Here is a 25,217-nt window from a genome sequence, read left to right on the forward strand (position 1 = left end):
TTTTGCTGAATATTACTCAACGCCACCAGGAGGCGACAAAGTTCCCTTTGGGAAGTAAAAAATCCCTGCCACATTTCTTTAGTCAGTGGTGTTTATTCCAGGTAAAGATAGCAGAAAAAAAAAAAATATATATATATATATATATATATATATATATATATATATATATATATATATATATATATATATATATATATATATATATATATATATATATATATATATATATATATATATATATATATATATATATATATATATATATATATATATATATATATATATATATATATATATATATATATATATATATATATATATATATATATATATATATATATATATATATATATATATATATATATATAGGTGTTTTTCAGATGGGAATACAATTTTCTTTAATATTCCTCATAAATATGATGGATCTTATACTAATGATGTCCCTTTAATCAAACAAATGTCATCTTCCGAGTTCCAATTGATTAAATGTCTGGCATCATCAATAGCAGCCAATGAGTCATTACAAAATCTATGGTTTAAAAAAAATAACACTCCACAATATGTAAGTAGGAAAAGGTCATAGGATCCATGGAATTTATTGGTGGCTTTCAATAAGACGTTACAAAAGTGAAGCGGCTAGTTGTCGTGCTTGTCTTCAGCCTTTCATGTTCCTGTTTTCCTGCCAAATGCTTGAGAAGTGAACCCGGATGGCATTTTAGAAGTAGTTGGCCACCCTGCGAACGGACTGGATCTTGGGGTTGTCCGCCTGCCACTCGGTGTGGCTGCTGAAGTTTCCTCTCTCCACCATGTACATACGACCGCGATAGTTGGGCTCCTCATACAGCACCCAGCTACAAAAAAAACGGAGATTGGGTTAAGCCAAGAGTGTCAGACTCCATTTCATGTGGGCCGGACAATTTTAGATAGAATTTTTAGATTTTTCTTTTGCAAATGGATTAAAAGAACTGGATAAAAGCCCTGAATATTCAGTTTTTTTATAGATCTAAAACAAGGTTTATTTTAACATTTTTAAATATATTTTTAGATTTTACAAAATGATTTTTGAACTAAAACACGGAAAAAAATGGATTAAAAAATTATAATTATTGAATTAAAAGGGGGTAAATCAGGAAATTTAATATACATTATATTTAGATTTTTTTAATAAATGGATTAAAAGAACTGGATGAAATGCCCTGAATATTCCGTTTTTTTATAGATTTAAAACAATGTTTATTTTAGCTTTTTTAAAATATATTTATAGATTTTACAAAATGATTTTTGATCTGAAAACACAGACAGATCATAACATGTCACCAAGTCCTCGTTCCAAGGACTGTTTACCTAAATGCAGACCTGGAAGGACGCTTTAGAAATTGCTAATGCAGCGTGATAGCTATCCAACAATGATTACTCGCATATTGTGGTAAATCGTGACGCTCTTTTCACTTTATTATGGAATTGTTTTGCCGAATGGAGACTTGTTTGTTTAATTTCCATTGGAGTTGTTTTCAACTTACTACCTTAATTGTTATTATTGAATACCTGGTATGCGATGATTGTTACAGCTGTTGTTTTTGCTTACACAATTGGATGAATCAATAACCTTATAATTGTTTTGATTTGTGGCCTTAAATTAAAGTCTAATTATTGATGAACCTAACAATTGATACTTACGCGCCATCCCCGTAGACCTTCAGAGACTTGATGCAGCTCTTGGTCAGACCTTTGGCTTGCAGCAAGGGACAGTCTTCGGTGAGCTCCACATGTTGGCCGCTAAAGTTGTCTCCTTCGAACAACTCCAGCCTGAAGTGCTCACCATGCTGCGTAAAGGAGAAAAAACACACATGAACCGTCACTGTTCACTAGCAGTGAAACCAGAGTCCCCATAGAAAGCCTACAAACTCCATACAGGTGGATTGACCTGGATTTGAACCCAGGTAACCACTATTCCACCGAGCCAACCTCATTTATTTATATATATATAGCTCTTGAAAATAAAATACAACAATACACGACCAATAATAAACACATTTCTGAAGAAATAAATGCAGAGCGACTGGCCCCTTCCTTAGCACTATTTATGCAAATGAGCAATTTATTATACTCCACAAGCCCGTTGGCACGAACAAGGCGATGGAAAATCAACCAACACCTGTGGCTGGACAACATCAACACCCTTATCTACTTTGGTAACGACCTTGGCTTGGGCAAAAACTTCCATTGCTTGCAGAGAAAAACAAAATAAAAAACAGCCAGTGCGCCTTGGCGCACCCCCAAAATCCTACTCCATTTGCAAATAAAATACACACAGAATAATCCTGCTCTGTGATTGGCTGGAAACCGGTTCCGAGCGCCCCACGCCTACTACCTAAAATAGTCCAAAAGTAGCTTTAAGGGTACCTTTACCTTCTAAAACCAGTACATCTTTGCTCACTTACCATTCTGATTGGCCGACAGGACCCCATGTGGTCATTGTAGGCACTCCAGCGCTGAAATTCCGGGTACTCGCCACGTTCCAGGACGTACTGCTGACCCTTGAAATCCGGGTGGTCGAAGCACACGAAGGCGCCGCTTTCCACGCGGACGGAGTTGACCCGGTTGACCAGGCCGCGTTCCTGGAAGTTGTCGCAGCTGCTGCAGACCTCCAATTTGCGGCCTGTGAAGCCTTTGCCTTCGAACAACACGATCTACGAGCGGGAGGCAGGACAGAGCGATAAAAAACGATCGTACAAATGTAAAGCGGCACATATTTACTCACATAGGGCACACTTAAAAGTCTAAAAATGTCTCAAAAGTGGACGGGATGGCCAACTAGTATGGACTAAATTCAGCATTTTGTAGATGTCGCTGTATGACGCTGACATTTTGACTGTCTGGGTACATTGCTTGCTGATGCGTTATATTTATATAGTGAAAAGACGGATATCAGGCTTAAAACATGACAATTTTCAGCAGTCGACAATGATGTTTTTGTTGGCTACCAGTGACCGGAGATGATCCAGTTTAGAGCCGAAATGGGTAAAACCAGATTGGTTTTACAAATAAAATGTAGTTAAAAAAATGCCCTAAAAAGTCATTACACTATGTAATTACACTATGTATTTCACTATGTGAAATGTTCAAAAACAAGGTTTTTCCAAAAATGTAGTTAAAAAAACGGTCTAAAAAGTCCTCATACCGCATACAAAATGTGAAATGATCAAAAACAAGGTTTTTACAAAAAAACAGTTAAAAAATTGCCCTAAAAAGTCCTTATACAAAATGTGAAATGATCAAAAACTTGGCTTTTACAAAAAACTAGTTAAAAAATGCCCTAGAAAGTCATTATATAAACAATGTGTATTTCACAATGTGAAATGATCAAAAACATAGTTCAAAAAATACCCTAGAAAAGTCAAATGATAAAAAAAGGTATATAAATATAGGTGTAGTTGACAGGTGTGCGTTACTCACCTTTCCTGAGCTCTGAGACATTTTCCCAAGTTGTAGCAGTGTTCCAAAGCCAAAGCCAAAAGCCCTGGCTCCGAGGATATATAGAAAAGCTCAACAATAGCAGGTTTAGTGCTTTTGCCAGGTGGACACTTTTTCTTTGACATTGTGTCAATGCTGAGATGGGACTTTGCCTCACAATAGAGCCATAGGGCCATTTTCTATTTTCACAAGCGGACGGACACATTGGACCTACACATTTCTGCCAGCTGGGGCGCCTTTGTTTGGCCGTTAGCATTGTCCGGCTGATTTATTATCATTGTCAAAGTACAGTATGCTGCACTCACTTCAAATGGAGACTACTATTGGGCGCCATTTCTAGAAAAAGTAGTCTTTTGGGTAAATACAACAAAAACTTTTTCATACCATGGGTACTAATTTGACTCTTAAATTGGATTTGGTGTTATTTACAATCATTTTTAAGGATGCCCAAAACAAATGACAACATGTCCAAAGTTTAAAAAAAACAGAATTAGACAAAAACAATCAGATTAAACAACTTGACTCTTAATTTGGGTCCATTTTCCAAAAGGATTTGCCACAAAATATCAAAATTCAATCAATTTTGATCTTTGAATATGTCAGTTTGTCCATTTATTCCGTGATCGGACGTTTGGTCGCCTGTCTTTTGGTCCCTGGTCCAATGTACTTCGATATTAAACAGTACTTAGATATTAAAGTCTCTCTCTTAGATATTCAACTCTCTCTCTCTCTCTCTCTCTCTCTCTCTCTCTCTCTCTCTCTCTCTCTCTCTCTCTCTCTCATGAATATAATTTTGAGAGCCAGTTTCAACAGTAAACCCTCTGTCACCAAAAGACCATCGACCAAAAGACCATCGACCAAAAGACCGTCGACCAAAAGACTGGCTACCAAAAGACCGTTGACCAAAAGACAGTCGACCAAAAGACCGGCGACCCAACGTCCAGTTAAAGCCACTCTAATAAATGTATTAGAACACATTAATCTATTTAAATAGAGCCATCAGCACATATTAGCAAAAATAAACTACTATAGTGCTGCAAGCTAAAGTACTGCAATACATATCAGACCGAAACCAGGCTCGCCTTTGACCAACATTTCTTATCATTGGACAAAGGACATCAAAGAACATGTCCTTTGTCCAACGATACACTCAAAATCTATCATTTGCAGAATTTGACGGACGCATATTTGCACAAAAAAAAGGGCGAGCACCCGTCTCTTGCATAAGAAGATACGCCATCTTTGACCCGGACTCCGTTGGAGTTCAGGCAGGCGTGGACGGATTAAAGTGGAGGGACGAACAAATATCTGCGGCTATAAAAAGAGGCGGAAAAGTCATCAGGTCATCACTTTGACTGTTTTTGGACCCACTACAAGACTACAAGGTATGTACTGTATGTTGTATAACTTAAAATGTGCATTTTTTGTGTCATTTCACCACCCTTTAATCACAATAAATCTCTGATTTCTTTTGACAACATTGTTATGCTGTTGCTAATCAATATTAATGAGATGAGTAATGAAAAACTAAATAATGATCACAGGTTAGTGGAGTGCCATATGCACCCATGGAAAGAGCCACATATGGCTCTCGAGCTGTACGTTATATACCCCTGACTTAACTGTATGTTGTATTTTGGTCAAAAACCTTGGCTTTGTCTAATATTTACAAAATAAATATTGATTGAACATGATTACACATCCATCCAATCAAAATAGAGGTAAAATATTAATTGTTTTTGTTGAAATCTGACAATAAACATTTCAAAAGCTTGAAAATTTTAGTGGAAAAATAGTGTCATTGTGCAATGAATTGATTTCATATTGAGTGATTGGCATTTTTGATTATTTTAGGCAGAAAATAGACTTTGCATTGTGTTGTTTTCTAGAATTTCAGCTCAAAATGCTTCTAAATGAAGCTTCCATATCATATTAATATGAAATAACATCTGCTTTTTGTGACCCAGCACCACAATGAAGTTGTTAGCGTTGGCTTTAAGCGTTGTGCTGCTGTTTTCTGCAGGTGAGCCAGTCATTCATTTACTATTGAGTAAACATCAATGCACATTAGCTTTTTGATCGATTTTTTTTAAAACCCTATTATTGGATTTAGAACATCAAAAGGGCAGGTTTTTTTTGTAGTGGGCGGTGCTATCGTGACTGCAACTCACTGAAACAAACTAGAATATAAGTAACATGTTTTTAATCAAAAGTTGTCTTCCAAATTCCTTGTTTGATTCCCAAAAAACAACCAAAAATTTACTTGGATTCCTGAGAGAAAACGGATCTTTTTTATTAAGATAAGAAAAATGAAAATATTATTTCTCCTTTAAGATTAAACAGTTGCCTATTTTCTGACACACTAAACAATTATTTTTGAAATCAAAAGCATGTTTTTGTAAATTATCTTTGCAATTGATCAAATAATGTAAAACAATGTATATATGTGCTTATATATGTATATGTATGTGTATATGTATATATGTGTATGTATATTTAAATATATATTTCAGCAACACATTTATTTATATGTTTGTTCATGTATTTATTTACTTATTAACTATCTATTTATGTCTAAAATGTCTTTTTCTGTGTCTGTATTCTCACCCTCTTGCTACTGTGACAACCAAATTTCCCGAATACGGGATCAATAAAGTTATTCAATCCAAAAAAACATATATATATGTATTTTTTTTTCAGGAGAAGCTCTCACTTGCCATCGCTGCACACCGGCGGCGGCCGGCGAGGAGTGCCATATCACCATGGAAACGTGTCCGCCCGGGAAAGATGCCTGCGCATACGCCGAGTTCCTCCGAGCACCACGTGCGTTCCGTCTGGATGGGATGTCGTACGTCGTTTTTTTAACTTAAAAATCATCTGGTTGGTTTCTTTCCCCACAGATGGCCGCTATCAGAAGTGCATGTCCAAGATCGACTGCGAGATGCTCAAGTTGAACGCTTTTATCAACATGAAGTGTTGCGACACCGACATGTGCAATACTGCTTGACTGATTTAAATAAATGGACAAAAAAGCACCACTATTTTAAATGGAGATGACTCTATTTTTTTTAAATTACATTTTAATATTTCTTAATGCATTCCTTTTGACTTGACTTTGTACTTTATACTTTTTGACTTTAATGATGAGTATGTTAATACTTTAGTGCTTTTTTCTCTCTCTATGTTTCATATGTACTGATAACGGATGCACTTTTTTATATGTTATCATATCTTGTGCTGACCCCGCCCATCTGACAAATTTTTAAAGTCCAAAAGTTTGCCCACCCCTGGGTTAGATGTATATTAAATTTCCTGATTTTCCCCCTTTTAAATCTATAATTGTCATTTTTGTAATCATTTTTTTCTGAGTTTTTAGTTAAAAATCATTTCGTAAAATCTAAAAATATTTTGGAAAAAAAGCTAAAATAAACATTGTTTTAGATCTATAAAAAAACATAATATTCAGAGCTTTTAATCCATTTATAACAATTAAAAAAAATCTAAATATTATATCTAAAATGGTCCGGCCTACATGAGTAGTATTGAAGTATTGAACCAAATTGTAGTGTTGAAGTCTTGAAGCCTAAAAACAAATCCCCCTCAAAAAATCCAAATCAGAAAACAAAGACCCCAAAATATCAATCAATTCTTAATAATAACTTTTGGCTTTTAATGATTACAATCCAAAACATTTGTACATTTTCAACTTTAGAAAATGGATGCTTTTTGTTGTTGTTTTGATTCGTCCCATCTTGCCTGACACTTACTTACTTAATAAACACAAATTAAAAAGTATCATCAGAAATGTCCGTTTTCTTAAGTTAATATAACATCATGAAGGGGGGGAGGAGGAATAAAAGGCTTATTTTGATGCATGCGTTGCGATAAAATTCATCAACGCCGGTGTTCTCGCCGCCGCACCAAAGCCGCCGAAAAAGAAAACATGGATGACAATACTGATAAATAACAGGATCCAAAAAATCATGGCGGGTATACGGGACCCAGCGTAGAGAGGAGAAGTGGCGTTAACTAGCCTTCAAGTAAAACGGGATATCCCAGTGCAGTGCAGTTGTCCTCTGTGTGTGTGCATGGGTGTGTATGTCGTGTGTATTCAGTGTGTGTATACGTAGACCCGTCGCTTCTACATGACGGCACATGATGTCTTGCCGGGCTGGGCTCCGCCCTCCATCTTCTCGGCCTCCAGGATCATTCGGCGGAAGACCTCCACGGCCGTCTGCACCCCAAGTGGGTAAATGTTAGGCATAAGGTCCTTAGACATAACCAATGTTCCTTCTGAGCTGTGTACTACTCTCGTCTTCTCTGCGCAGCAGCAATCATATGGCGCAGTAAATAAAATCCAAACTTGTTTTTTTACCCCTTTCCTCATGATGGCGCCGTTTACGCGGCAGCCAGTCGCAGTAGCTCTGTCCACTCTTATGTTTTTTGTGTTTTACAGTAGGTTTTACATGAAAAATTATTGGGAACATTGACATGGACTTGGATCATTTCTTGTTGATTTTTGGATGGCTATATGTCAGTCATGGGCAAACTATGGCCCGCGGGCCACATATGGCACGTTAGGCTTTTTAATCCGGCCCGCCGACGTTGTCCAAACATTTTTTTTCGCCCCAAGATGGCGCCGTCAGTCACGTTTGCCCACCCTTGCTCTATGCTTATTGGTTGCTTTCTAATAGGTTAAGTCACTTATGGTACATTTAGGATTATTTTCTCTGAATTTAGAGGGGATTTTAAGGGCTGATTTTTGTCGATTGGTCACCTTTAGCTGATTTTTGGGCATTTCCAAGTTACTTTTTGTTGTCTTTGGCGCATTTTAAGGCTTGTCGTGAACAATATAGAAAAATATGGGAGGAATTTTGTTCCTACCTGGTTCTCTTTGGCCGAGGATTCCATGAAGGCAGCGTTCCAGGAGTCGGCTAATGCTTTCCCTTCCTCGCAGCTGATTACTCTGGAAAGGAAGCATACCAAAAACACAATGTTACATGAACCTGTAGCGTCAAAAATGATTACTTGCATACCTTTCCATGTGCAGATCATTTTTATTTCCAACAAGCATAATGGGAACTCTGGGAGGGGAGAAGAAGAAGAGCGTCAGTCGCATTTTGGATGACATTTGTGTCAAAAAAAAACAAGAGGATGATGTAGTACTCACTGTACTTTGCCCACCATGTCCAGCAGTTTTTCATGAATAACCTGGACTACTTCGAAACTGCAAGAAAAAAATGCAAAAGGAGTCTTTTTGCATGTTATTTAGCACTTGAGGAAGGGAAGTCTACCTTTTATTGGATGTAACGGAGTAGACCAGGATGTAGCCGTTGATGTCGATGGAGTACGTTTGTGGGAAAATGGAGTACTCATCCTGTGGATTTGAAAATATGTATATTTTTTATCACTTCAAAAACAACCACTGGGCAAATATTAGGACTTTTTATGATTTTAGTGACACTCACTTAGCCTTCAAATATATATCTATATATTATTAAAAGTCAGAATTCTCTGCCTAAGAATTTTGCATGACAGGACGTTTGGTCGCCGGACTTTTGGTCGCCGGACTTTTGGTCGCCGGACTTTTGGTCGCCGGACTTTTGGTCGCCGGACGTTTGGTCGCCGGACGTTTGGTCGCCGGACTTTTGGTCGCCGGACTTTTGGTCGCCGGACGTTTGGTCGCCGGACGTTTGGTCGCCGGACTTTTGGTCGCCGGACTTTTGGTCGCCGGACTTTTGGTCGCCGGACTTTTGGTCGCCGGACTTTTGGTCGCCGGACGTTTGGTCGCCGGACTTTTGGTCGCCGGACTTTTGGTCGCCGGACTTTTGGTCGCCGGACTTTTGGTCGCCGGACTTTTGGTCGCCGGACTTTTGGTCGCCGGACTTTTGGTCGCCGGACTTTTGGTCGCCGGACTTTTGGTCGCCGGACTTACAAACGTCCCGATTTTTGAAAAATAAATGCATTTGCATCCAATAAAAGAGTCCAACCTGTCCTGCTGTGTCCACCAGCTGAAGATGATATTCCTGGCCATTTATCGTGATCATTTTAGTGAACGCTGCAAACGGAAGTGGAAGAAAAGACATAAGACAGTGACACACACACATCTTTAAGAGTAAATACACACTCCGCACTCCATCCCAAGCGAGCAGGTTCACCGAGTGCGAGAACACGTGGATCGATATGGTGCCTACTGATACGCCTTGCGAAGAATGCTGACATTTCGCTTTTACTCTTTAACGGCTCCGCAAATTATTTATGGAGGCACGCCGCAAGCTCGCCAGATGCCAGGGAAAGCCAAGAAACCCTCGGGCAAAGTATGGAATCTCTCCAGAGTATCTTCAAAATATTATACGTGGGATTGTGGACAATCTGACGGACACTACTCAAATTATCCTTGTTGGAGTTATTCTGTAATACTCCCGAGGACTGTTTACTGGAAGATAGGACTGACCTTTACCCCAAGAATGCAGACCTAGAAGGACGCTTAAGAAGATGTTGATGCAGGGTGATGAAATTATATTAAAGTATAATTATTGATGAACCAAACAATCCTCTTATGAAAAGTATACTTTTTTCTACAAATACTAGCTGATTCAAAGCAAACTAATCATGTAAAACTTTTTTTTTCTACTTTATGAAAATTATGTGCATTACCCTTAAGCAACCCCAGGGGTGTTAAAGCTAGGGGGCCGCTATGGGGGTTCCTTGTTGTGCCTGAGGGACTATGTAGCTTATTCCTACTGTATGTAGATAATTAAATGTTTTCATTTTTTTTGACAGGTATCCCGCAAATCTACTAAAAATGCCCCAAAAAATCATCAGGAACCAACAAATGAATCAAAAGTATCTTGGAAAGATCCTCAAAATCAATCAAAATTATCTAAAGTTGACTGGAAGTGACCTGAAGGTACCCTAAAATGAAATAAAAGCTGTTTTCAAAGCAAATATTCCACATATGAACAATCGTGAGCAGTAAAACGACGTATGTGTACATCAGGGGCTCCCTCTAGTGGTTGGTGAAGGTTAACTGGATCGAAATCATTAGATTGGATTGGATAACTTTATTCAAAGCTGTATAGGAAGTTTAAGGGTTAACCATTCATTCATTTTACAAACCAAGCCTATGCTGCATGTTTTGGGGCTCAGTAGACTTTGAGAAAACCCACACAAGCCATGGGAGAACATACTAAAAGGACAACAACAACAAAAAAACAAAGCATGATCCTTACTGTTTTCTATTGTTGGGTCATAGGAGTCGACAAATTGACCCTCAACAAACTGAATGGTCAAAGACGACTTTCCTGTAAAAGAACAAAAAAAGATCATATAAGCAATAAACCAAAAAACATCCCTAAAACCATAACACTGGCCTTTAAAATCCAAAAACCGAAGTTTTATTTAAAAAGCCTAACCCTGACTTGAAACTCTATTTTTGGAAATATCCTTATTCCCCAATACCACTGTAATTAGACTATCTTTACCTTTAAAGCCCTGTATATTGTCCATCCATGTTTTTTTAAATGACTGAATTGGGTACCAGATGTCATGAAAATATTTCAAATCACTACAGCAAATATCATAATAAACACCAGAGCATTTCGGAGTAAATATAGCTTGCCCTAGCATGAATATGACGAATTTGAACCATCATTTGACAGCCAAACCCACCGATACTAGACACGGAATATCCAAGCATCCATCTCTTTTGGCCTCCATCTTTTCCCCGCATCCAAACTGCGTTCACTCGCCTTGCTAGCTATGACATAACAGCTCAAACCATGCGTCAAATCTATACCCTTATCGGGGGTGTGGTTACGGTCGGACATATTGTCATTAACACAGTCATACGATGTCAAAAAATGTGGACGGATTGAAGGCGGAGGCCTAAAGACGGAGACGCCTTCACCTGGTGGAGGGATGCTGCGAGTCGGGGAATAATTAGCCAAGGCCTAGCTCCATCCATATTGGGGGAAAAACTGGAAAATTAGAGCAATTCTCTCACCTACGGATCGGTAGCCGAGGATGGCGAGCTTTCGTGACTTGGGCTGCGGCATTTCTCGCTCTGGTTATCGCATCGAGTCGTCGGGTTCGACCGCAAGCTCCAACCTGGAATGGCACCCGAATCCAAAGGAGCCCGGCTCGGCGACAGGCACATACAGCCCCGATTCCTCGCAGTTGCCGTTGTCCTCCGCGATCTTACGCTGAGGTTTCACGCCCGCAACCCCGGAGGGGGGAAATATACGGAGTTTATTTTAGGTCATACGCCGGGGAAAGCGTGGGGTAGCTTTGGGTTTTCGATAACTGCGTCACTCCCCTTTGCGTTGTAATGTATTAGTAATTGGGACTTGGTGGTGATTGGGTAGATGCCGAAAGAAGGCGTGCCAAAGGTGGGGCTGGAAGAAGACGATTGGATAAAAGAGCTGTTCGTCAGAAAAGAGTCGCCACGGGCGTGGATTTGATTGGTTGAAGTGAGCATCGTGACGTATATGAATAGTCGTTCACATTTTTAGGGATCAGAAGAAGGAAGGGATGCTGCTACGAACTGCATTATTCTGGCATTGTTTTTCTTTTGTTATAAATATTTTGTTCACATAGAGAAATACACAAATACATACAAAAAGGCTTATATGACAGATGAAATATTAATCAGATTTGCAGGAGGAAATAAGTAAGCATGAAGGTACAGTACCTAAAATTCCATATATTTAAAAAAAACATGTTTTGAAATATAAAGATGAATAAATTAAGAGTAAAAAACAAAGCACAATATTAGAATATGTCAATATGCATTCATTTGTTTTCATTTTGTTATCATAAAAATGTTTTACATGCTATTTGCAGTCTTACATCAATAACAACTGAAATACTTCATATTTTTCCTATCATTATCAGTAATTTAAGATATTTCACAGCAGAATTATGATTCCTATCATTATTAGCAGTTAAAATTATGTAGGGGAAGAGATCTACTAAGTTTAGTACTATGCATTCGCTTTTTAGACCAAATTATTCTTCCTAAAACAAATGATAATTAGCCCCATAGCCAAATTTGTGGTCATGACATATGAAAGCCAGTAGATGTCTCTATTGTGCAACATATTGCAATGATAACTCACTCAGCAATAGGCAACCTTCAAGCTACTACACTGTGTCTATTTCCATGACAACCCCAAATCCTAATTACTATTTACTTCCATCCTTACTACTATCTAATAACAAGCTGGACTCAGCCAAAGACTCTTTAACAGCAGACCACAAAAACCTCCGTTACATCCGTCCATCCACACGACAGCGACCATTTTCAACTGATAGCCTGACGTCTTTTAAACTTAAACAACTGTTTCTTAATATAACTGCGGCTTGAAAAAAAAGCCAGCCGCAGGAATGCAACAATGGCGGAAGAAGTGTGGCCACAATTAGTGGGTTAAGTCCACAGGCCAAACCGCCATTGGAATTCCAGGCAAAGGTGGTGAGAGGATGCCATTCCTCTTTTGGCATTTACTTACAAGGGATACCTCATGTTCTCAATGTCACTTCCCAAATACTAAGTTGTGGTATAGCTGTCACTAAAATATGCAGGCTTATACTTGAGTAGTTTTAAGGGTTTTGTCAGAAAACACACTTTTCCATACCTGTCAATCTTGACCAATTGTTCCTCTTATTAATGATTGCAATTCCCCTTATTAAGCGATTAAAAAAAAACCGTACAAATACAAAGTGGCACATATTTACTCACATAAAGGGAACTTAAAAGTCTAAAAATGTTTTCCAAAGTGTGCACTAAATTCGAGATTCTGTAGATGTCGCTGTATGACGCTGATATTTTGAGTGTCTGGGTACATTGCTTGCTGACGCGCTATATTTATTCATGAATATATTTTCAAACATTATTCCTTGTGAGCCATACTCAGAGAATTATTAAAGTAAAAATACCTGAAAATGTGAGCATTTATTATTCATTTCACTAATTTGAAAGTCAAAAAACGTCTGAATTCATTGAGAATATTGTTTCACTGTTGCTAATCAATGAGTATCAATGAGAAAAGATGCATGGAGAAGAGCCTAATGGAGAAAAAATATGATTTAAATAGGCGGAGAGCCATATACACCCATCAAAAGAGTCACATATGGCTCCCGAGCCATAGGTACCCCCGTCATAAGGTGTCCACAATTTGAAATGATCCAAAAATGTATAAAATATGGGAAAAAGGTATAAGTTGACAGGTATGCTTTTCAGCAAAACTGGGCAAGAAATCATGATGTCAGCAGTCCAGCATTTATTTTGGATGACATTTGGTGTCAAAATGAGGACATTGGAAAAAAAATCCGACATACACCACCACAACTAAATGATGACCAGGAATAGGTCACATTGATAATAGTGGCTGGGGGATTAGCTTTGTCTGACAGAGGCCAACAATGCAACAGGTGTGTGACAAAATTGTTTCACTTTAATAAAAAGGCTTAAAAAAAGCCTTGGTGAAATAATACATTAAGCTCTTTGTCACGCACAGCCTTTCCATTATGGCAAAGATAATGAGCGTGTTCCAAAAAAGAAATCTTTAACACATTGGAATCCAAATTAAGTTGCTCCATCAAGTTACAGTCAAAACACAATTAGACGATTGTCTTGTCTAAATGAACAAAAATAATCGGTGGCATCCATTAAGTCAAGTATTCAAAGACAAGCAAGGAATTTTGGCTTGAGCTTAATTTATTTGGAATGTCCTGGTTAACAACATGAAGGAATTAAAGTACCGTATTTTCACGACTATAAGGCGCACTTAAAAGTCGTAAATATTCTCTGAAAGTCTTAAATTTTCTCCAAAAGTCTTAAATTTTCTCCAAAAGCCTTCAATTTTCTCCAAAATAAACAGGGCGCCTTATAATCCAGTGCGCCTTATATATGGAAAAAAATTACAATGTGTCATTTATTGAGGGTGCGCCTTATAATGCAGTGCGCCTTATACTCCTGAAAATACCCGTATTTTCACGACTATAAGGCGCACTTAAAAGTCTTCAATTTTCTCCAAAATAGACAGTGCGCCTTATAATCCAGTGCGCCTTATATATGGAAAAAAAATAAAATGTGTCATCCATTGAGGGTGTGCCTTATAGTCGTGAAAATATGTTACGAAGTATTTTCCAGCAAAATAAAAAGGTAAAATAGTTTTACTTGTATTGGGATTCATATTCCCCTTATACACGTGTAGCCATCATATCATGAGCCCTGTATCACTTGTTTTGTATGGCTTTTGCCAATGTCCAGACATAATTGTCCCCATCTCTTGGGTAATCTTGTAGCCAGCCATGCTTGTGGACACCAAGCCTTGTCCCACTCCCTTAGTATGCCGACCTGCATGCCAACTGAAGCGAATTGGCCACATCCGCCAGTTGGACACGGGCCACCCAGGGGCACCTGGACCCACGCTTGTAAAAACAGAATTGCATATTTAATCCAGAAGAAGAAACAAGTACCCCGTACACACCTGGCAGGTGAAGGAAAGGCCTCAAATGTTTTCAAAGTACTACATGCACGATGCATTAGTTCGAAGAAGACATATTTTTTAAGATGTTTGGACCTCACCAGCTGGCTTGTGCGGGTTTGAAAAGGCAACCCTCACAAGGTGCCATTGAGAAGGCTCCAATGATTACCATATTAGCACAGCATGAAACGTTTATGGCAGCGTTACGCTCTGGCAAGTGCCATCATTTTCTAGAACGGATCCTTGTCACATCCCATTGTTGGAAGCGGCCGTGCCAGAACAATAATTTGCAGCGAAACTGGTGTGGATAAAAATGAAAGCGTTGAAATATAGTTTGGTCCATCGCACCTGACGTAGCATGAAGGCTTCTTTCTCACTGCTGTCAAAGCATATCTAATATAGAGCCTCGGCCGCCATTATCAAAGTGAAATTTCCCACTGCTCTGGATCTCATTAGAAAAATCTCGCCCAGCCAACGCTCGCTAACAGAGTACCGTACTATAAGGCGCACTGCATTATAAGGCTCACCCTTAATGAATGACATTTTTTTTCCATATATAAGGCGCACTGGATTATAAGGCGCCTTGTCTATTTTGGAGAAAATTTAAGACTTTTAAGTGCGCCTTATAGTCGTCAAAAGACGGATATTTTCACAACTATAAGGCGCACTGCATTGTAAGGCGCACCCTCAATGAATAACACATTTTATTTGTTTCCATATATAAAGCACACTGGATTATAAGGAGCCCTGTCTATTTTGTAGAAAATTTAAGACTTTTAAGTGCGCCTTATAGTCGTGAAAATACGGGTATTTTCACTAATATAAGGCGCACAACATTATAAGGCGCATCCTCAATGAATGACACATTTTAATTTTTTTCCATATATAAAGCACACTGGATTATAAGGCGCCCCTGTCTATTTTGGAGAAAATTTCAGACTATTAAGTGTGCCTTATAGTGGTGAAAATATGGGTATTTTCACAACTATAAGGCTCCACACATTATAAGGCGCACTGCATTATAATGACTGACATATTTTATTTTTTTCCATATATAAGGCGCACTGGATTATATGGCGCCCTGTCTATTTTAGAGAAAATTTAACACTTTTAAGTGCGCCTTATAGTCCTGAAAATACGGTATACAAAGTTAGAATCAAGTGCGAGCAAATTGAATTGCACATTATTGTGTCGTTTTAAAAAAAATGCTAGTAACAACAAATATAAATCGCAGCTTGAAGTCTCTTTCCTGGCATTAATCCATTGTGATTTGATCCATCCATCCCCAAGTATCTAATGTATCATTATGACAGCATGCCCTGGTCTATTTATATGAAAAATGACACCTCAGCTGTGTGGCGACACCCTCCCGTAGTGGCAACATGAGGCTCGCATCGCGCACAATCAGATATGCAGAAAAGACTTCATTTGCCGGAGGGGCTGCAACTACAAGTTGGACTAGCTGGAGTACTCAATCTTGAAAACTTGGAGAGGTGGCGCGCTGTCACTGTAATGCGGCCACCAGCTTCATTACTCTTCATTAAAAACATCTTTTGTGCCACACGTTCTTTTTTTTGTTCCCTTCTCGCACCCTGCAGGAAAAGATGTGTGGAAACAGCTTGACATTCAAATGATGCAAAAAATGAGTCCTATCATTTCTCATGCATTATAAAGACACCTTTTAATATGATGTGTTAGCACCCAAAAAAATTGCGTGGTTAGGGCTTAGTTTATCTACTCGTGTTATTTCCATAATGGAATCACAAATGTAAACCATAGTAACTGTAAAAGCATTTTCTTTAATATCTAAGTACTGTTTAATATCTAAGTACTGTTTAATATCTAAGTGCTGTTTAATATCCAAGTACTGTTTAATATCTAAGTACTGTTTAATATCCAAGTACTGTTTGATATCTAAGTACTGTTTGATATCTAAGTACTGTTGAATATCTGAGTATTGTTGAATATCTAAGTATTGTTTAATATCTAAGTACTGTTTATTATCTAAGTAATATTTAATATCTAGGTACTGTTTAATATCTAAGTACTGTTTAATATCTAAGTACTGTTTCATATCTAAGTACTGTTTCATATCTAAGTACTGTTTAATAACTAAGTACTGTTGAAATCAGCTCTCAAAATTATATTAATGAGAGAGTTTAATATTTAAATATCTAATGTTTTCAACAGTACTTAGATATTAACTAGTACTTAGATATTAAACAGTACTTAGATATTAAACAGTACTTAGATATTAAACAGTACTTAGACTCTGAAACAGTACTTAGATATTAAACAGTATTTAGATATCGAACAGTACTTAGATATTAAACAGTACTTAGACATTAAACTCTCTCTTAGAAATTAAAATCTCTCTCATGACTATAATTTTGAGAACTGGTTTCGACAGTAAACTCTCCATTTGACCGGCGACCAAAAGACCGGCTACCAAAAGTCCGAGCACCGTGACAAGAGGCTGCACAATCCTACAATATCTAAAGTCCAATTCAGCAAAGCCAATATTCTAGCTGCCACTCATAAGTGCTGATGTCGCTGTGTGGCGATGCAGCAAAAAAATGCGGAATTGAGGATGGCTGTCACTGTCACACAAGTTCTTTTGATTACCGCGCATAGTTAAAAACGATGACTAAGGCTAATGCTAAGTGCGCTCCTTCCTTCGGTAGCATCGGACGGAAAATTGAATCAAGTCTTGTCCAGCAAACGTCAAAATTTTATGACCAAATGGATGACTTCTCATTTTTAGTTACCGCTTTCCCAAGAAGATCTATTATTCATGACAATTGGATCTTTATGAGGGGGAACATAGGTAAACCTAGCCATGCTAGAAGTGATAAATTGAATATGTTAGGAAAGATTTCACGGAAGAGGAATTGAGCTCGAAAAAAATCATAGTGTTGCGAGTGGGATCAATAATTTTTTTGCCATTTTGCCATCATGGGGAAAGGGTTAAAAAAATAAATAAATAAAGGTAACATAGTAAGATTTTTTACTTTATTTTTGTGACTATTTTTATTGTATGGTTTTTTTGTGGGAAAATTGCTTAGAATTACTGAGACAAATATTTTTTTAACTGTTTTTTGTAAATCTGCAATACTAAAAATAGATTTTTGTACTCCCGTAATTGAGTAAAATTCCAAATTCCTAAAAAAAAGAACCATAAACCACTAAAAATGAACCAATTGAAAGAACCATTCATGAATTTTACGACGCAGACGGGGTGCAGACACCTGCCTATTGATGGTGAACCATTAAAACCTTACAGATAGGCTCCACCCTCACATAATGAAAAAAAAACTCTAGTGCCTAATTCTTTGATGAAGTTCTTTAGTAACAATCAAATGTGATAAAGCTAAAAATGAACAAAAAAAATGCCAGATTTTGTACTTTTCTAGCCTTATCTTAATTCCTGATTGTCATTTCCACCAAATGTGAAACTTGTTTTTATGGGATTGAATTCCCCCCCAAAAAATGGATGTAAGATGTTCCCCTTGGGACGCAAATGGGAGAGTCGGCAGGTCATGATGGATGTTTTTTCCGCCAAGCTTAGCAGAATGTTCCGTGTCCTTTTTGCACTTGAGCTTATAAGCGGCACGTACCGGTCTAAACGAGACGGCTCCGTTAATTCCTCTGAGAAGTGTTACTTCGGTGTCAAGTTTAGGTCACGACAATGGCAATTACATCCCATCATAACTTGTACCTTCAACCAAAAGGTCTTTATTTACCAATGGGTTAAATAGATCAACACCAATACGTAAACTGCCATGTAGCATGTCCGTGTATGAGGTCATACCATTGCCACGGACCCCCCACCCACCCACTTGTGGGGAGCCCGGTTCTATCTGTGGACTTGTCAATTGACAGGACCAGCTGGGGAATGAAACCCTGTAAGACCAGGCATCGTGTCCGTGACGGTCAGAACACGCGCAAGCACCCCCGCGGTGGCGTTAGCTCAGGAAAGAGTTAGCGACACCACCACAGATGCCGTCTAGAGAGTACCACGACTCAGCGTTAGGCAATGGGTGGGAAGCAGTCGCATGGTTTCTCCAACAAAGACCCCGGGAGTGAGGCGAACATCACCCCGGGAGGGCGTAAGAGCACCAACGGCGATCAAACCAGCGTTTCTTCGGCGGCGGAGAGGATTCGGAGAACCGCTACGGTACATTTTGGCTACAGCACCTTGAGCTTGGCTATGCGGGGGTTGGACGACGCCCCCGTGGAGTTGTGGGAGCTACGTGAGTTGCAGAAACTCAACCTATCCATGAACTGTTTGTGTTCCTTACCGCCAGCCTTGAGCGCCTTGGACAACTTGGTGGTTCTCAACCTGTGGGGCAACAATCTGAGTACCCTACCGCCTGAAATCGGTTTGTTAAAAAAGCTACGTGTGCTATTCGCTTGTCGTAATCGCCTAAGCGAAGTTCCAGAGGAGCTAGGCTCCTGCACTGGTCTAGAGGTCTTAAGCTTGGCAAACAACCAGATTAGCGGACTACCAAGCAGCTTGGCGGCTATGCGGAATCTAACCAAGCTTAACTTGAGCCACAATCGTATTGTTCACATCCCAACATGTGTGTACAGTATGAAGGGCTTGGTTTTCCTCCACTTGGCGTGCAACCGCCTGGAGACTATTGCCGACCAGATCCAGGACTTGGTTAATCTCAAGATCCTCATCGTGGAGGGGAACAGTATCCATACGTTACCCAAGACCCTATGCTTCTTGGAGTCCTTAGAACTGCTCAACGTGGACTTCAACGAACTGCAAAATGTCCCGGTTGAGATGTACTTGCTGATTGGACTTCGAAAGTTAGCCTGTCATCCTTTGGATAAAGGACTACACATTGTACACAACCCTTTACTCAAACCCATTCAAGAGGTACTTCAAGGAGGACTTAGTTCTTTGTATAACTATCTGAAACCCACGTGAGGCTGGTCTAGAACATGGGCTAGAGTACATAGCTGTCCCACCACCACGGATTCCGCCATAAGTGTTACATCACAGGGCATATTACGGCACACAAATAGATTTTGGAGATGTTTCGGGATCTAAATAAACACCTACAAAGCACCACCATGCGTGCTATGTCGAGCTGGCACGGGTTAGCCATAGTTAAGGGTTAGAAAGCGGGGGCAAATATTCACAAGTCTACATTTGGAGGCTGATTAGTGCAAGGGGTGGGTGGGCAAAGTTTTCCGACCGGGGGACATGTTGATTTTAAAAGTTTGACAGATGGGTAGGGTTAGCAGAAGATAGGATAACATATAAAAAAGTGCATCCGTTAACAGTACATATGAAATATAAAAGGACAAAAAGGACTAGAGTACTATTAACATACTCATCACTCATCATTCAAGTAAAAAGTATGAACTACAAAGTCAAGTAAGTAAAGGAATGTATTAAAAAATATTAAAATGGACAGAGTGGACAGAGCTACTGCTACTAGCTAAAGATACGATACATATAAAAAAGTGCATCCGTTAACAGTACATATGAAACATAAAGAGAGAAAAGGACTAAAGTATTAACATACTCATCACTCATTATTAAAGTAAATAGTATAAAGTACAAAGTCAAGTAAAAGGAATGTATTAAGAAATTTTTTAGTAATATATAATATTTTTTCTTCTTCATGCTGTAACCTTTATTAAACCAAGAATAAAATGCTTATTGAGAAGTAAAATTCCTCATAAGGACTTTGTAGTGTCAGGGTTTATGGTGTCAAGATTATGGGATACCATACCAATGTGTGTTATGAGTAAATGTCAGTAAATATAAAAAGGTCCTTTTTAAATGGTGATTTGATTTCAAATGGAAAAATAGACTTGTATGAAATTGTGATAGTCCTTGAAATGATTGTATTTTTTTTACAATAAATTGCACCATTTTATTAAATAAGTTCAATTTAAAAGGAAGAGGTGAATATAAAGTGCATTGGTTAATAAATATACTACATTTGCTATATTTTTGTTATTTTTCAACATTGTGTTTATTGTTTAAATAATTCCTTTAATCATTATTTGTTTTATTTATAGGTTTGGCGACTATTGAATGTGCATTTTTAGCACTTTACTGCAACTGCAAAATATAATTTTGCTGAAGGGTTGATATCATTATTTTAGTACTAGATTATAAACACCTGTGTTTTTCTAATGCATTTTTCATTGCTTTTTTGAAAATGTATTTTCCTTATTTTGAATAAAATCACTACTTGAATGTTCATGATTGTTGGGTTATCTTTATCGGGAATTTACGTGCATCTAATTATCATAAATATGAAAGTGGAGAACCAGCAAATCATTTTTAAGCATTGTATTTTGTATTTCATCATGTTAATAATTGCAAAGTCTTTACTCACAGTTCACTCCCAAGCTTGAAAAGTGACCTCTGCTGGAGTTTGGTGGTTTTGCATTCATCAAAGACTCTTGACTCCCATCATCACATCCTTCATTTATAATTCTGAAATATGATATTTCGAGGTTATGAACAGAGATGAAAAGAGAGCTGTGTGAATGAAAGACAGAAAAAAATCAATGTTCCATCTTTACCTAAAAAGTATCTGGTGAGTTGCTATTTTCTTGAAACCAGACACGTCAAATAGATGAACATTGACATATAAATTAAAACTACCCAAATATGTATCGTATCTTCTGCTGACCCGGCCCATCTGTCAAATTTTTAAAGTCAATATGGCCCCCCGGGGGCCAAAAAGTTTTCCCACCCCTGTTCTATAGGCTGCTTCAAATTATTCCAATGAAATATAATGTTAAGGTTTTATTTGAATGAAGGACACATCCTACAATTACAATGTTAAGTTGTGTAAATAAACAAGGAAGTATCATCAGGGACCCTTCGTCAGCTAATCAATCCCAAACTGGGAGTTTGACAATCAAGGAGGATCATTAAAAAGCAAGCCTCCCTGTTGTTCGACATGGGAAATTGTGTCATTGCTCCACAAGATACTGATGAAGCCTTCTCCAGTGGCGCCTATTGACAAACAGCTCAAGAGTGACACTTGACTATTACCTCACATTTAGCTCATCATGTTTATTTAATGGATTCGCCCCCCGTTTGGGGAGCGGGGAAGAGAGGAGTGGGCCTGAATAGGATGAAGGAGTATGGATTTCTCTCATGTCAATGTCAATATTAGTTGTTTCCCAGCTGCACGGGATCGTGACCGGACGTTTGGTCGCCGGTCAAATGTACTTAGATATTAAACAGTACTTAGATATTAAACTCTTTCTTAGCTATTAAACTCTCTCTCATGAATATCATTTTGAGAGCTGGTTTTAACAGTAAACTCTCTGTCACCAAACGTCCGGCGACCAAACGTCCAATGACCAAACGTCCGGCGACCAAACGTCCGGCGACCAATGGTCCATCGACCAAACGTCCGGCGACCAAACGTCCGGCGACCAAACGTCCGGCGACCAAACGTCCGGCGACCAAACGTCTGGCGACCAAACGTCCGGCGACCAAACGTCCGGCGATCAAACGCCCGGCGACCAATGGTCCAGCGACCAAACATCCGGCGACCAAACGTCCGGCGACCAAACGTCCGGCGACCAAACGTCCGGCGACCAAGGGATAAAATCAGGAAATATAATATACATTAATAATCTTCATTGGAATTTGATCCGGAAACAGAAAGTCAGCACTCATCATTCACTTTCCCGGGCCACACAAAATGATACGTTGGTCCAGATTTGGCCCGCGGGCCGCCACTTTGACACATGCCCTATCTGATATCAGTGACCACTGTCCTTGAAAGAGTTAAAATTTTAATGACCTACAGGTGTGTATTCGGAAGAAACGCCATTTTCAAAACTGTATTGAATCAAAACAAAACCAAATAATCTCATGAAATCTAGTTAAAAAAAACACTATGTCATCTGCTAATATACTCACAAAAAGTCAGCTGACCTGGTACGATTTCTCCCAAGCGGGCTCCGGGAAGGGTGGGGTAGCAGCGCGATTCGCTCCTCAGTCTACCCCGCTCACAGACGCCCTCTCACGGCCACGCGCACAGCCGGCAAGTCGCCACTCACCCCATCCACGCGCAACGAGTGCGGACGCGGAGAACAAGCAACCACACTACCATCCAGGCGACGTCCCCCTATGTTTTAAAAACAAATCCCCCACAAAAAGGACACTTAAAGACAAGAAGGACGACCACGGATTTTCTTTTTAGCTCATTTTTTTAAAGGATTCGAGCTATTTTAGTTGCGAGACAACCAGAGAAGAGTTGACTTTTGTCACCACGCCGTCGCCACGGCGCCGTCGACATGGATAAAGTTGTCGGTTGGTGGTTCGCCGTCACCTCGCTACTACTATCCACCCGTGGAGAAGTTTTTAAAGGTAAGAAAACGAGGAAATATCAATGTTAATATAGTTATTTTTGTTGTTTTTGATGCTGTTTTTTGATTTGATAATCATTGAATGATCGATCATGTGATAATTCCAAGCAGGTGCGTTTAATTTATGTGCTTTCGATGGAGTTGTTTTTAAGTTTCTAACTTTATCTTTTATAAGTTGCCCTGTCTAATGTGATTAACCTCACGTCCTGACTGCAACCTCCGTGAAAATAAGATATAAATTGTGTCACCTCGTGCAAAATCATGGATTTATTCCACGAAACCTTTTTGGAAAATGGCTTTTTTCTCGTATGTTTTTGATTCTCCGTGTATGTATGTGTGTGTGTTTAATAGCCATCCCGACCAATAATGTCCATTTGAAATTGATTTTTAGTGAGGCAGAAAGTTCCGCTAAATGTCCAGTAATGTAATGAGCGAGGGGGTATCCATCTCGGGCTTATTATTGACACCAAAAGAGCACATTTATCTGTATTCCCCGCTGATGAGCACTAATGGACGACCAATAATATCGATCTGGTCCCCAAATATATTGTTTTGAGCTTCTATTTGAAACTTGGCTGACTGACTACAACGAGCAGTACCTCGGATGAGCTGTGGGGGGCAGTGTTGCACACGTGTATAGCAGCATCTTGGAATCCAAAACATAGATTTTCTGTAAACTTTGAAAATCATGGAACATTCTTTAAATATACGATTATACACATTAGTATTTTGGTTTTCATGTTTGAGGTTGTACATATGGAATAATTACTTATTGCAATTGAACACAAGTGTGTAGTTGTGTGTGTAAATATGTAAACTAGTACAAAAAAATCAATGTGTTTCACCCTTTCTCGGTGAGGTGACGGATTACCCGCATGGTAAACTCGAGTATTTGCTATGGAAGGGATGTGTTAAAAGCTCATGTGCAAAACAGATCACGCGCTATCGTGTTATTCTATTTGGACGCACCCGCCCCAAACCTCCCTCTCACCAGTTCGAGCCCCGACAAGTTACTTTTAAATTTCACCTTTTAGCCTAGGGATGGGTAAACTTTTGGGCCAGGGGGGGGGGGCATATTGACTTCAAAAATTTGACAGATGGGCCGGGTCAGCACAAGATATGATACATATAAAAAAGTGCATCCGTTAATAGTACATATGAAACATAAACAGAAAAAAATGACGAAAGTATTAACATACTCATCACTCATCATTAAAGTAAAAAGTATCAAGTACAAAGTCAAATGTTTAAGTTTTCACTGCTATTTACAAATTGATCAAAAATGTTTGTTGCTTGTTTTCTAGTGACCCTTTGAATGTCAACTTGTTTGAGCTTGTACTAATTTCTTTCTGCCAAATTTCCACTTAATTTCCTGCTTCTGTCTGCACCATTCCAATAAGTATCATAATAAGATAACCTTTTCTGCTCCCTGATGAGACTTGGTCAACTACATTTATACAAAAGACTGGCGACCAAACGTCCAGCGACCAAATGTCCGGGCGACCAAATGTCCGGGCGACCAAATGTCAGGGCCACCAAACGTTCGGGCCACCAAACGTCCGGGCGACCAAACGTCCGGGCGACCAAACGTCCGGGCGACCAAACGTCCGGGCGACCAAAACGTCCGGGCCACCAAACGTCCGGGCCACCAAACGTCCGGGCCACCAAACGTCCGGGCCACCAAACGTCCGGGCCACCAAACGTCCAGGCCACCAAACGTCCGGGCCACCGAACGTCCGGGCCACCGAACGTCCGGGCCACCGAACGTCCGGGGCGACCAAACGTCCGGGGCGACCTAACGTCCGGGGCGACCAAACGTCCGAGCGACCAAACGTCCGGGCCACCAAACGTCCGGGTGACCAAACGTTCTGCGACCAAACTAAGTTG

The 25,217-nt window shown here is 39.2% G+C and overlaps 5 protein-coding genes across 5 annotated transcripts in view; 3 read left to right on the forward strand and 2 right to left on the reverse strand.

Moving 5' to 3' along the window:
* Nucleotides 1-563: 563 nt before the first annotated feature.
* LOC144202166 (gamma-crystallin N-A-like) lies at nt 564-3,569 on the reverse strand. Its single transcript, XM_077725183.1, has 4 exons — nt 3,457-3,569; nt 2,442-2,690; nt 1,678-1,823; nt 564-851 (listed from the first exon to the last, which is right to left on the reverse strand). Exons 1-4 carry the CDS (start codon nt 3,475-3,477, stop codon nt 716-718), a joined length of 552 nt encoding a protein of 183 aa, XP_077581309.1. The 5' UTR covers nt 3,478-3,569; the 3' UTR covers nt 564-715.
* A 1,187-nt stretch (nt 3,570-4,756) lies between these two features.
* ly97.3 (lymphocyte antigen 97, tandem duplicate 3) lies at nt 4,757-6,513 on the forward strand. Its single transcript, XM_077724575.1, has 4 exons — nt 4,757-4,859; nt 5,442-5,497; nt 6,175-6,297; nt 6,375-6,513. Exons 2-4 carry the CDS (start codon nt 5,449-5,451, stop codon nt 6,479-6,481), a joined length of 279 nt encoding a protein of 92 aa, XP_077580701.1. The 5' UTR covers nt 4,757-4,859; nt 5,442-5,448; the 3' UTR covers nt 6,482-6,513.
* A 607-nt stretch (nt 6,514-7,120) lies between these two features.
* Nucleotides 7,121-11,795, reverse strand: rheb (Ras homolog, mTORC1 binding). The gene is made up of 8 exons (XM_077725174.1): nt 11,480-11,795; nt 10,707-10,778; nt 9,465-9,532; nt 8,769-8,851; nt 8,645-8,701; nt 8,511-8,558; nt 8,359-8,440; nt 7,121-7,708 (listed from the first exon to the last, which is right to left on the reverse strand). The coding sequence occupies exons 1-8, from the start codon at nt 11,529-11,531 to the stop codon at nt 7,616-7,618; spliced, it is 555 nt and encodes a 184-aa protein (XP_077581300.1). The 5' UTR covers nt 11,532-11,795; the 3' UTR covers nt 7,121-7,615.
* A 7,131-nt stretch (nt 11,796-18,926) lies between these two features.
* On the forward strand, nt 18,927-20,353 carry lrrc30a (leucine rich repeat containing 30a). The gene has a single exon (XM_077724648.1). It carries the CDS (start codon nt 19,000-19,002, stop codon nt 19,900-19,902), a length of 903 nt encoding a protein of 300 aa, XP_077580774.1. The 5' UTR covers nt 18,927-18,999; the 3' UTR covers nt 19,903-20,353.
* Nucleotides 20,354-22,922: 2,569 nt separating this feature from the next.
* The window catches only part of LOC144201507 (receptor-type tyrosine-protein phosphatase mu), a 135,022-nt gene continuing 132,727 nt past the window's right edge, over nt 22,923-25,217 (forward strand). Inside the window, exon 1 of the mRNA XM_077724209.1 lies at nt 22,923-23,331. Coding sequence (XP_077580335.1) covers nt 23,259-23,331 — 73 coding nt within the window. The 5' untranslated portion in view covers nt 22,923-23,258. The remainder of the gene's footprint in view (nt 23,332-25,217) is intronic.

The sequence above is a fragment of the Stigmatopora nigra genome, chromosome 9 (assembly GCF_051989575.1).
Source record: "Stigmatopora nigra isolate UIUO_SnigA chromosome 9, RoL_Snig_1.1, whole genome shotgun sequence".
In the NCBI taxonomy this organism is placed as follows: domain Eukaryota; kingdom Metazoa; phylum Chordata; class Actinopteri; order Syngnathiformes; family Syngnathidae; genus Stigmatopora; species Stigmatopora nigra.

Bases quoted from the DNA above. Each gene is read 5' to 3' on its own strand.
- LOC144202166 (XM_077725183.1), bottom strand. From the start codon at position 3,477: ATGTCTCAGAGCTCAGGAAAG. The intron at 2,691-3,456 runs GTGAGTAACGCA...TCCCGCTCGTAG, and splicing joins TGTCTCAGAGCTCAGGAAAG to ATCGTGTTGTTCGAAGGCAA. The intron at 852-1,677 runs GTAAGTATCAAT...TTTTTTTTGTAG, and splicing joins AAGGTCTACGGGGATGGCGC to CTGGGTGCTGTATGAGGAGC.
- ly97.3 (XM_077724575.1), top strand. From the start codon at position 5,449: ATGAAGTTGTTAGCGTTGGCTTTAAGCGTTGTGCTGCTGTTTTCTGCA. The intron at 5,498-6,174 runs GTGAGCCAGTCA...TTTTTTTTTCAG, and splicing joins TGTGCTGCTGTTTTCTGCAG to GAGAAGCTCTCACTTGCCAT. The intron at 6,298-6,374 runs GTGCGTTCCGTC...CTTTCCCCACAG, and splicing joins CGAGTTCCTCCGAGCACCAC to ATGGCCGCTATCAGAAGTGC.
- rheb (XM_077725174.1), bottom strand. From the start codon at position 11,531: ATGCCGCAGCCCAAGTCACGAAAGCTCGCCATCCTCGGCTACCGATCC. The intron at 10,779-11,479 runs GTGAGAGAATTG...GTTCTTTTACAG, and splicing joins CCTCGGCTACCGATCCGTAG to GAAAGTCGTCTTTGACCATT. The intron at 8,702-8,768 runs GTAGACTTCCCT...TTTTTCTTGCAG, and splicing joins TCCGTTACATCCAATAAAAG to TTTCGAAGTAGTCCAGGTTA.
- lrrc30a (XM_077724648.1), top strand. From the start codon at position 19,000: ATGGGTGGGAAGCAGTCGCATGGTTTCTCCAACAAAGACCCCGGGAGT.